Consider the following 12305-nt stretch of genomic DNA (forward strand, 5'->3'; position numbering starts at 1 on the left):
TTGAAATCATAACCAATTTGTATTTGAGCCATACTTTGTGGACAGTGAATTTTTGCAGCAACTTGATATTGGCTGTACTGAATTGCTCTACTGACAACTGCTATAAACATCCATGAATGAGAGTTTCATTTATATTTCTTTGGTAAACAAAGACATAATGCTGTGAGTAAACTAATCTAGCGTTCATTAAGCATTTAGTCACGGTTATTTGTTGCGCGGGAAAGATTTAGAAGAAGAAGAAGAAGAAGAAGAAGAAGAAGAAGAAGAAGAAGAAGAAGAAGAAGAAGAAGAAGAAGAAGAAGAAGAAGAAGAAGAAGAAGAGGAAGAAGAAGAGGAAGAAGAAGAGGAAAAAGAAGGAAAAGGAAAAGAAAAAGAAGGAGAAGGAGTAGGAGAAGATGATATACGACCAAAAAGACAAAGAAGATAAGATGACGAATAGAAGGAGAAGACAAGTTTTAAGAGAGGCTAATGAAAAAATAACGCTTTTAGCCGGTCCTTTAGTTCTACTCTAAGATAACTATGGTTTTACTAATGATTGTCACACTCTAAAATACTACAAATGTCATTCATGGCCATATAACATCTTTTTATATATAACATAGTGTTATATAAGACATTTAGTTTCAGGCCAACCTGGTAAATTAATTGATATACTGCCAATGTCATTAACGTTCTCCTCCAAAAAAAAAAAAAAAAAAAGAAAAGACATTTACACATTTACACATTTACACATTTACACATTTAGACTAAAAGAAATATCACGTGTTTCCTCGAAGGTTCTGGCATAAAACAAATGCTGAAATACCATTCTCCATCTTAAATCCTCACTAAATGGCCAGGGCATTCTGGATTTTCGATTCACGAGTTGAATTTTACATTTAAAGTTCAGGCTGACGCACACAAGGCAAAGAATACATAATGAAACACGTGATATATCTTTTAGTCTAAATGTGTAAATGTGTAAATGTCTTTTTTCGGTGGACAACGTTAATGACATTGACTGTATAGCCAAATTTATCAAGTTAAGTTACTAGAACTGTTTGCTTAATATGAATCTAAATACAAGTGAAACTTTTGGAGGTCCCTCATTGTTTGTCTTGCTCAGATCATGATAGAATAGATTTTACAGGATGCTGATAGAGGGAAACGAGAATAATGATACGCAGCAGGGCAAGTTCTTATACGATAACGAGTCACGGATGGCAAACATGTATTATACCTTGGGATAAACAAGAGGGCTGTTAATAAACTTGGTAATTAGCGTAATAAGACCTTTCTCGAAAATCATACTCCTAGGGCGAACGCCAAGCTCTCCCTGTGAAAGCAAAACTGTGTTTAGTCCATACTTGGAAACATTAAAGCAGTATCGAGTTTGCCGAACGAGGTCATGCTGCAGTATAGAATGATAAGAATTTGGAATGCAACCTTATCGCTGTGCACTTTCCTTCTTCGGTTCTTTCTTCTTCGTCCGTCACCATATCTTTTTATATTTGGTTTCTTCATTTTCTTCTTCCTCCGTTTTCACTGACTGTATACACTTTTATGCACAATCATGAAGTCGTTCACATGAAGTAACACATCCCTTTCTTCTTCTTCTTCTTCTTCTTCTTCATTTTTTCCTACTCTTAATTATTAATTCAAACCCAAGAGCAGGATTCCCGCAGCGTCTATCAAAATCTCACAAAAAACAAATAAACAATACGTTTACTACTCAGTAAATCAACACTAAATTAATATATAGTTCCAAACTGTTTATTCAGAAGCGTGACTCGTACAACGGTATTATCGACTTATCGGCCTTTATATTACAAGTCCTGAAAGAGTTAGTGCTAACAATCATTTCGTAATCAAAATCATATTTCGTAATTCTTTCGCACCAACGGTGATGTTTTGAAGGAGCATACGGAGCAAGTTTAGGCCCCACGCAGCGTACTAAGGACATTGCTTATCGTTGTGTGAGTGCAGTTCCTTTTATTGTTCTAAAATCACTTGACTATTCATGCCATGCACGAACTCTAAATTATCGCTAAATTTGAGCCGAAATTATTAGTTTTTGGCGATTTTATTAAAGCCTCACAATAACTCTGATCATAGAAAATTTTAATTCTTTTGTAATTAAAATCTACGCAAGATGATTTTACGTTCGTGGCCACTAATCGTAGCGAATTCCATGTGATAAGGCGACTGGTACTTACGAGCTTGCTTTATTTGTACAGTTAATGAAATTATTGACAGATAGTTGGATAATTATCACGTTGAAGATTGTTTAAAGTAAGCAATAGTCACTATAGAATCGAAGCTAAAATGGGCAAGCCATAACAAGCTATCTATAGCCTTGGTTCGGAAATTTCGTGTTGTTTAATTGTTTAGCTTGAGTTTGTTTATTCTTACGGCTCGAGGTCAAAGCCTCCGTAATAACGATCCGTGGGGTAAACTATTCAACAGAGGCTAAGAGAGTATTCAACTCGTTCAGTCAACCAGAAAACAAGAGAGCATGCAGTTGGTAACAGGGATGCTAAATGACAGTTGATGGCCATAAAAGAGAAGCTTGATTACACCTCGTTGTCAATGATTTTACCCTAAGAGCTTAACCTTTAATATACCTACTTATTTAACATTAAGTCAACAGCTTCGACCTAAGAGGCTTTTTTCACTCACAAACCTCACTGCCATTTATGGGGCTTTAGTTAAATATTCATTCAGTTATTATTTACTAGACAATTCAATATATCGTGGGTGTCATTATTTTCAGATCTATCTTTAGAAAGCGGATTCTAATATGCCCTGAAGATCTGAAAAATCAGGTTATTGAGAATAATTACATCATACCGTAATTGAAATGAGCAGTCTTGCATTTTTCCTGAGGGATTCCTGTGAGGGGTTCACACCGGAAGACGTTCACAAAGCCCACGATGGCTGCTTCTCTACAGGACTAGTAATTTTCATTAAATTTGGTTCTTACTACGGAAACAATCAATGACGAAAAGAATATGCGTTGTTCTGTTTATCCAAGAACGTGTTATAACATTATTACTTGACAAGTTAGAATCATGCAACTTGATCATATGAGAGAACGATGCTATCCAAGCAATCAGCCGTGGCCAGTTGCAGACGGCGTTATCGTACTTTCTAGACGAGACACTTATATCACTCATAATTATCGTTACTGTAGGCATTTTGCTTCTGGGTTCTGAATTCGAAGACTTAAGATCAATACAATACCCTTCAAAAATACAGGAGCGTGTTGAGTGTCGTGCAAGAGTCACGAAATGCAATCGAAAATAATTGGGAAGTTTTATTAGCGGAAGTTGATAAATCTCGAAATCTATAAGTAAACTGACTGCTTATATAAGGGTTGGATAAAGTGTTTTAGTCATTCGCGAGAGAGGGATAGTGACCAAGAGTGTTGTTGCATGAATTTGATGAATACACGGCACCCGTGCCCTCTATGCCTTCCATACCCTTGTCCCAAAGATCTTCCTTCGCATCATGAATAGTTTTTGTTTCCTAAATGGTTAAGACATTGTTAATCCGGTGTAGTTCCGTGTGGTTTGTTCGTGGGAAAAGAGAAGGGATAGCGAAATCTGTGTCGTCGTATAGATGACAGAGTTATTCGTTTTGTTGGTCATCGTGGCCTGGTGTCAAAAGAAGATTTCAGCAGACGAGGACACTATAAACGAAAGAGTTTGAAGAATAACCAAAAAAATACTGGAATATGAAAGCAAATTATGATGAGGCTGAGTGTGACACTGTGCATTGCACAGGACACAGCATGAAAGTATAGGAAAGGAAGAATGCCTCCACAAAAGAGGGGCGTTAGGAATACGTGTGGCTTGGCAAAGATCGACAATAAAAGCAAGAATCAATCAATATCCTGGCAGCACGGAAGATTATAACCAAAGCAAACTTCAGGAACTTTGGAAGCTTCATTCAGTGTATGTCTACCTTCACCAATAGTCTTTGTACTTGGACTGACCAATATAAAAATGACCATCTAAAAAATGGAATAGATTGTTCTAGGTTGAATAGATGGAATTTGAACAATGGACTATGATCAATACTCGCCTTGAGATACGTAAATCGGATGCTAAAACTATAGCTCATTATCTGAATCCTGAATATGCTTCTGGCGAAGTCGACCAGCCGTTCTATGGTTAATTATTAATGCATTAAGTATAATTGCAATAACAAAGAGTAGCATCATTAGAAAAACTTATATTTATAATTCCCGTTTCCATTGGATCATAGTTTGAAATTTTGAAATTGTTAAACAAATGAGAGGTTATTAGGTAAATCATGCCGTTTGGGTCCCATAGAGCTCACTAAAGAAAACCCCAAGTGTTTTCAAGCAGGAAAGGAAAAAGAAAAAGAGGAAGATTGAAAGGAAAGAAATGTAGAGGAAAAAACAATTACGAACGGACGGGATATAGAAAGATGGAAGAAGAAGAAGAAGAAGAAGAAGAAGAAGAAGAAGAAGAAGAAGAAGAAGAAGAAGAAGAAAAAAGGGAACGTGAAAAAGGGGAATGTATCAATTTGTATGAAAATGCTTATATTATTTAACCTGTCATCAAAAATTAAAAGCTTTCGCTTGTTTATGTACGAGCAATGCAAACACATCATCCACCGATAAAAGATTAATGTAAAACAGCTAAAGAGAAATTATCTTTATTACACCTGCTTTTCTGTCCAATGTTTAATAATTTCTTTTTTTAAGTAGAATAAATATTTCTTTGAGTAATTCATTTAAATACTACAGAATTTTTAATTTGGTTAACCAAAAACCAACCGCGTTTAGGAGTTATAACATTTCAGTCATTGTCTAAATATTTTATTGAAAAGTTCTTAAAATATTTCACTTTTTGTATTGACAGTATGATGAGTAACCCCTTTGAATGAGAAACAAGAAATAGTAGGGATGAAATTTTTTTTAAATTTAACGTACATAATGATGAAGTTTTTTTTTACCGTATAAGGCCATTCTAGGACATAGCACGTCCGATTTAGTATTCAATGGTAGTTGAGCGATAATATAACTTCAATTACCAAATATAATTTAGCCAACTCATTGTGCAGTTTTTCAGTACAAATACTTTTGTTCATAGTATATCAGCAAAGTAAGTCTTGAAGAAAGAGTGATATAAATTGCAAGTTTTTTAGGTACTAAAATATACGATTTTACCTTAAAATTGGAGTTGCTCAAATAAGATTTTGAACTGACATGTTTTGTCTGTAGTGTTTTCATTCATTAATAGTTTTATTCAGTGGATCTATTGTGTGCTGTTTATATTTGACTAAGAAAAACACGCCTAGATTTCAACTCCCCCCAAAAAAACCGTTAGAACATCTTTCTTTGATACCGATAGCATCACCCAAACACTGCTCGGCTTTAGCAAGCTGTTGGAGTTCAAGAAAATCTTTTTGGCACGTGCACCTTGGTAACGTGCCTTGGAAACGAAGAAAGAAGACGCCGTTACATCGAAATCGTTTGACTTATTACGACTCATTATCTGAATGGAAAGATAAATGAGGCAGTGTGTGTTTGTAACGGATAACCACACGACCATTTATGAATCCTTTCTTGTCCCGATCACACTTCCATTGTGTGTCCAGGCGTCTTGAGCGTGCCAGTATTGTACTTTTAAAGAAGTTTACGCTTCTAGAATACAAGACAACTATTCTTTTTTTTTCATGAAGCTTTATATAAAGACTATTCTATTCACAGCATTAAGAAAGAAAAAGAAAACATTGAATGCAATGCCGATGAATGATCTTAAAGTCTCAAGGTTGGCAACGACCCTATTTCAACGTTTTTCATTACAAAAATAAAACAGCGTCCTTTTAATTAATAAGCCAAAGTATCTGCGAAAACCATTTGGTTAACTCAATAAAATGTCATATAACATTTCAGATGCATTATAAAAAAATGACAAATACTTTCAAAACTTTTGAAGTAAAGTTATGAGAAACTGGATGCAAGATGTTTTAAAACGATTTTTGAGCGGAAAAAAGAGAAAGAGTTAACGTACTTTGAGTCTCTTTCTTTTTCTGTCCAAAAGAAGACATTTATTATACAGTAAAACAGAAGACTTAAAAAGTCCAACTATAAAACGTCTACTTAATGGAATAAATGGTTATTTGTTCAAACATAAAACACTTCTTGAGTGTTTTATCAAAGAGTATTGCATGTACTTGTGAACACCTTTTTTAGACACACGTGGATATACAATACGGATAGGCTCTTTGAGCTGGAGAGCTACATTTGATGCCATTCCGAAACCATTTTAATGATGCGTATTCGGAGCTTGTATTATTATACTAAAGAGTGAACGTTACTTTGTTTGAAAGTACTTAGCAATATCGCGTTGTCCACAGCTATTGAGCTAGTAAATGCTTCTATATTGAAAAATTAGCAAATCAATATTAGAAATTAAGTGACTCATGATTAAAAACATATAATTAATAGTTGTCTTAGCTTTGAGTATATAACTACCGAACTCCTCCTATTTAACTATTTAGCTGAGAGAATCATTTTCTTGGTTGGATTTTTTTGTTTTGTGTTCGTAGGGGAGTTTGACTTCTCAGATCAGTTGTCAAGGTCATCAGCATTAGACCAAATTTTCCTACGAGCCATATTTGGCATGCACGAAAAAACACTTCATTGCACACAGTCAGTCACACAGTTCACATGAAGACGTGTTTTGTGACGTTGAATTCAACCATTTCTTTAATTGTTTCATACTACAGTATTGCTGATAGCCAAAACTCAAATTAAATTATTTCTTACGCACTTAGAACCTTTGAAAGACTAGTTCACGTTGTTGATGATTTGGGGCACTTTTTTGGACGTTCTTTGTTTATTTGACATATATATAGTTTTATTCGAAATAAGCTGCCGGGTTTAGTGGAAACTAGCTAAGAGTTGTCCATCATAACTCGGCATCATTATGACAAGAAAGTCATTAGCCTCCGCTCTTATGAACTTCAACAAATTGTGAGGACAAACTGTAAGTGATATTGTCCCACATTAGCAAATATCAAAAGATTGAATGGATGGCTCTTAACGGTTTGTCTGAATGTGGAACTGACAGCTCTTGATCATGACCAGCACTTTTAGACTGTTTAAAGGATCCCAAGAACAGGTCCTTACAGTTTATACAGGTCATTCTATATACATCACTTGCACATCTGTCCCTCAAAGGTTTGGCCCCCTGCTACGACTAATCAATGTAGCGAGGCCTAGTGTATAAAAGGAAGTCAACCCTAAATGCCTACGGCGACGTTACGCTTATAGTTCACACATTTACTCTTCATTCGAGGGTTAAAAGCTTGACATCTACGATTCATATCATCAGTGCGACTCTGCTAAACATTGAGAGAACATCTCCTCGTTCAACAGATTCATTTCACAAAAAAAGCGATTAAGAATGTATTCCATGGAGAACTTGCTGCAACAAGATTACAGATCTGGCACAAGTGCCTTTCGCTTTCCATATGGAAGTCAAGCAGATAGAGAGATGGGATTTTTAAGAGAAAGTTTGTCTTTCGAGAAAAGCAGCAAATTGGCGATTACAAGTGATAAAAATGAAGACGTCGACAGCGAAGACGAAATACTGAAGGAGAAGGAAAAGGCAAGGTCGAAGATGCTTGAAGACAAGGAAGATGAAGAAGATCAAGATGCAAGAGACAACAGAAATCTGTCAGAGACATTTGTGGCAGTAATAGCACAGTCAATTTTGAGCGTGCCAACCAAGCGTATGACCCTTAGTTCTATCTACAGCTACATCGCCAACAACTATCCTCACTTTGACAAAGAAAAAGGTCCTGGATGGCGAAACAGTGTTCGACATAATCTCTCAAGCAACGACTGCTTCGTGAAGGCAAGTCGTGCGGAGAACGGCAAGGGACACTATTGGATGATCCATCCAAAAGATCTTCCAGAGTTCTCGAAAGGAAACTTCCGACGTCCTCGAAAGCCAAGAAGACCACGATGTACCCATGGAATCGGCTGTCTGTCTGAGAGAACCATATTCCCTTCAGCACTTGGAGGTAGCTACTATATGAATCCTTATTCCTCAAAGCATCCAGAATACGACTACTCACTACCTATGATAGCTTCCTCTCCTGATGTCTTCTCCAGAGCCTATGGAGTGCCCTCAAGGTACGACGCCTTTCAACGGGACGACGGACTCGGGATTTCAAGCTACCACAGCCTTTCATCATCCTCCTCACCGACATATCTTGGTTTTCCATGGCCCGACAGTTCTGTCTTCAGAAACTACGCTGCCTTAAGCCATGCTTACTATCCCTATGTAATAATGCCACCTTCAGTAAGCGAGGTATCAGTACAGAACGATTCTTCTTCAAAGTCCAAAAATGATTAAGAAAACTTTATATTTAGTATAAGAAAATTGTACATAGCCAAGCTTGGATAATTTATTTCCAATTTAATGATGCCATTCCGATGTAATTGCAATTCGAAGTTTCCAGATTAACGAAATCTTATAGTTGAAGAACTAAAGAAACAGAACTGATCAAAAACCCTATACGCTGGAGTACCGATCCAAGGCATTCCATAGAAAGAGCTTGAGCTAATCTCTTGGATACAAATCTTATTGTTTTGGCTTTGTTTATAGGCTTTCGGGTATTGTAAATAATCAAAAGGTTCTGGTATGTAGTTGTGGTCCAACTGAAACACGCAAACTTTTATAATCCAAGTAGTTTTAAATTATCACCAAGATGTATCAAACCACACTATACGAGAAACACTCCTTGGTTTTATTTTATCATTAGGATGAGAATCTCAAACGGTTATTTAGTACGGAAGAGAAAAAACATTGTAAATATCGAAATATTATTATTTTTTATGGAATAAAGATTTTTTGCGAAACTCTGTGGTCTTTTGTTTCTTCATTAAAAAAAGTTAAGTTTATATCACTTCGTGTTTAAGGTTGAACTCATAACTTATTGTTTATGTTTTGACTACAACCCATAATATAATACTGTACTTAGTAAACTCGTAATAGGACAGTAATTATTCATTAATAAATATTGAGCTACTACTCAACGATGGGTAAGGCAAAAATCCACCATAATATTCTAGAAAAATTTTAAATATTAAAAAAATATCGGTTGTTTAATCGTTCAATGGTTCGACATTATTCCTTATTCAGTCTAAGATATTTATGTTCGAAATAGTTCCAGGAGTTTCGATTCACGTACTTTAGATATGTCATAAATTTCCTTCTTGCGACATAATTCCTTGTCAAATATTTCCACGGAGTATTCCCTTGAATGTTTATTACCAATATATAAATTAACGCTTGACATTAAGCAAAATCTAAAGTAAGTAAAAAGAAAGTAAACATATTTCCCAATATTTTGAACACTGAATTTAAAAAAAACTTTTTCTTTTTGGCCTTCAAAGTCTAAGTCGGACATTTTGTATGTTTTTCATTGCTCGGAATTGTCTCATTCCTAATTGGTTAAAAGCTTAATTCTATTACTCTTTTGAGGATTTTAAATTAAAATATATATGTCAGGTCAAAATGAAATATGTTTAATATTTAGAAAAGTGTAGGTCATTATCATATTATTCGGACAACGTGATGTAAAGGTCACCTAACTGGCGTTTAAATAAAATTCCGCTCTTATCTTGGATCTAAATAGATATTCTTATAAGCAAAATAACATTATGAAAAAATAGATTTAAAAATAAAAGTTTGTTTTCGACGATTTAGGTAGTTGCATTTTTTTGTTTTGTATCGTCGTAAAAATCCTTTTCCTTTTGGCAAGTTGTGTGTACCTATTGTGAGACTATGCACAGGTGCAATTTCTGCCTCTGGTGATCCTGATAGCACTATTTGTTCTGATTTTCTCGTTTCCTCATCATCACTCTTAATGCGAAGACATTTCTAGTGTCTGTGCTTCTCATTCAAAGTACTTTTTCTATTCATTGGCTTATGGAAATCAAAAACAAAGCTGTACCGGCCCAACCATGTGCTCGAACCAGACGAAAAAAGAAATGTCATCTTCACAAGCTGTGTGCCATTATTTTAGGTTATTATATCCAACAGGCTTCCTGCGAGCATTATGTTTACCTGTTTATTGTAAAACCTGTCTGCGAGCTCACACAGAATCAACTCATCGTCTATAACTTGTTTTATTCAATATACGATTGAAAACGAGATAAGAATCGAATTAACAGTGGAATTTTATTTGCACAGCTAGTGTGCAACACTGTTTGAGTTGACCTGTAGTGTTGGCCTTAAAATAGCTTTTGTAGTGCGGTTTGTAAACTAAACAGAATAAACTGTATTCCAATGTTCGTGAAGTAAAAGTAGTCGTTAAGGGATTATAAGGCACTTATAAATAATCCGTTATAACTCATTTAGCCGTTGTCAAAGAACAAGCTTCTCTATTGTACACTGCTTTTCCAATAAAAAAAACAGACTGTCACGTTTTGGAAATCTAAGGGCCGGATCAGCTAGCGGGGAAATTTCGGACAAAGATAACATCTTCCTTTAAAAGCCGTTTTAAAATCATTAACGTCACACATAAACATATAAGGAATAAATTAAGGCGCGTGAGATTTTTTTCATGAAGTCAATTTAATTTTTAATTCAGTACCCCACTTTCGAGTGGGGAAAGAAACGCAACGGTAGAATTTTGATGAATTGTTTATTTAGATCTAGATACCAGTATCTTAGCATCCCGTATAAGAGGACATGTTAAAGTAAAGCATAACTAGATGGTATATTCCTTGCTTATTTTTATATGACTCTGATACAATATGCACGAACTCCGATTTTTTCTTTCTCGCGGAGCAGGGAGGTGGCTATTGCAGGTGTGATAAAAAGGTTCCTTGGGTGTCATCTCCGAACTCACAGAGAACGGTTTGCACAATGCCCCCAATCGTAGCAGCATTTTTCCTAACCCATTTTCTATTTGTTTGGAAGTCTCTGTCCCAAAGGGAATATTTGTTTCGGGTTTTCGTTCATAGTTGAAAAATAAAGGAACTTGCGCTCCCCAGAGTCATCACCCCCCTGAATTCTTCCTTTTCATAACTTAATTGTTAACCATTGCATGGGGTCGTTTAAGCCATGAATCAATATGTATAGGTAAGTTAAGTCACAAGACAACTTCATTCAACTCAAACGTACTTAGTTCGTGACCCGCGGGGCATTTCCCACGCGCTGGGCTGGAACATTAAAGAAATGATGAACAACCCCTTAAACGTCGGAGAACAAAAAAAAAAAAAAAAAAAAAAAAAAGCCGAGATTTTTGTGCTGATTTTCTGTTCCTTGTATCAAAACTCTCATCCTGCTTCCCCACAAAAGCCCTAAATAAAAGAGCCCAACTAGAATCATATCATGGCCTGACCTCTTGAGCAAAGTGCATGGATGAAAATGTTTAATTAGCACTAGTGAACTAGTATGCTCACCGTACCATTTGAGCTTCTTTTCCAGTCTAAGTTACTTAAATCTTTCCATTGCAGTATTCGTCCTTGAATCTTTTTTGAATCAGTTCATTTGACTAGTGCATTTGGAAATATGCACCTTGAGATGTCCTTGTGGCATGGTATAATAAAGGGAAAGCTTTCCCTAAGGTGTAGGCATACAGTTCATGTTTACAGCTACCTCCCAAGAACAGTACAGCGGGAGACGGGCTATATTAGAATAAACAGTAATTAACTTGGTTCAAATGCTCCATGAGGGGCAGTGCGCATATGATATGATTATTAGGGCCTGCCAAAATAGAGACATGCTTAGATCATATAAAACTAGACCAAGACAGAAGGGTAGCTCCACACCGACTGAACCTAACAGCATCGATCTCGTTTCGATTGTAACTTTTTGAGGTAAGCTTGCGCAATATCGTTTTCCAAATCTCGTTTAATCACTCGGTAATTGAATTGAAATGTTCGTATTCTAAGTTGCGCTGCTTTGCAGGAAGGAACCTTAGCAAACTCAATTGTAACCGCAGTAAAATGCTTAGCAATCGAAGTAACAAAAATAGCGCGCCTAGGAGGTCCAGCAAAGTAAATTCCAACTTTTCTTTTACTTGTGAGTTGTATCGTAGTTGATAGAGGGCAATCAACTCCACTATGGTTGAATGTAATAAAGTTCGAGGTAAAGGCAAGAGAATTATCATTAGAGCCGGAATGACACTGCAGAATGCAGCGTTTTCTCAACGAAGTTATAAATGGAACTATTTGAAATTCAGCGGAACGTTTTAATGACGCTACAGAAGCGCAAAATGCCATGGAAAAATGAGTGACGTTTTTTGGTGTTGCTTCCTTTGTTATT

At 36.0% G+C, this 12305-nt stretch overlaps 1 protein-coding gene across 1 annotated transcript; it reads left to right on the forward strand.

Moving 5' to 3' along the window:
- Window positions 1-7091: 7091 nt before the first annotated feature.
- LOC116286542 (uncharacterized) lies at window positions 7092-8887 on the forward strand. Its single transcript, XM_031693098.2, has one exon. The coding sequence runs from the start codon at window positions 7425-7427 to the stop codon at window positions 8379-8381; it is 957 nt and encodes a 318-aa protein (XP_031548958.1). The 5' UTR covers window positions 7092-7424; the 3' UTR covers window positions 8382-8887.
- The last annotated feature ends 3418 nt before the right edge of the window (window positions 8888-12305 follow it).

The sequence above is a fragment of the Actinia tenebrosa genome, unplaced genomic scaffold, assembly GCF_029948245.1.
Source record: "Actinia tenebrosa isolate PJP-AT-01 unplaced genomic scaffold, QUT_ActTen_1.0 PGA_scaffold3__52_contigs__length_22856419, whole genome shotgun sequence".
NCBI classification, from domain to species: Eukaryota; Metazoa; Cnidaria; class Anthozoa; order Actiniaria; family Actiniidae; genus Actinia; species Actinia tenebrosa.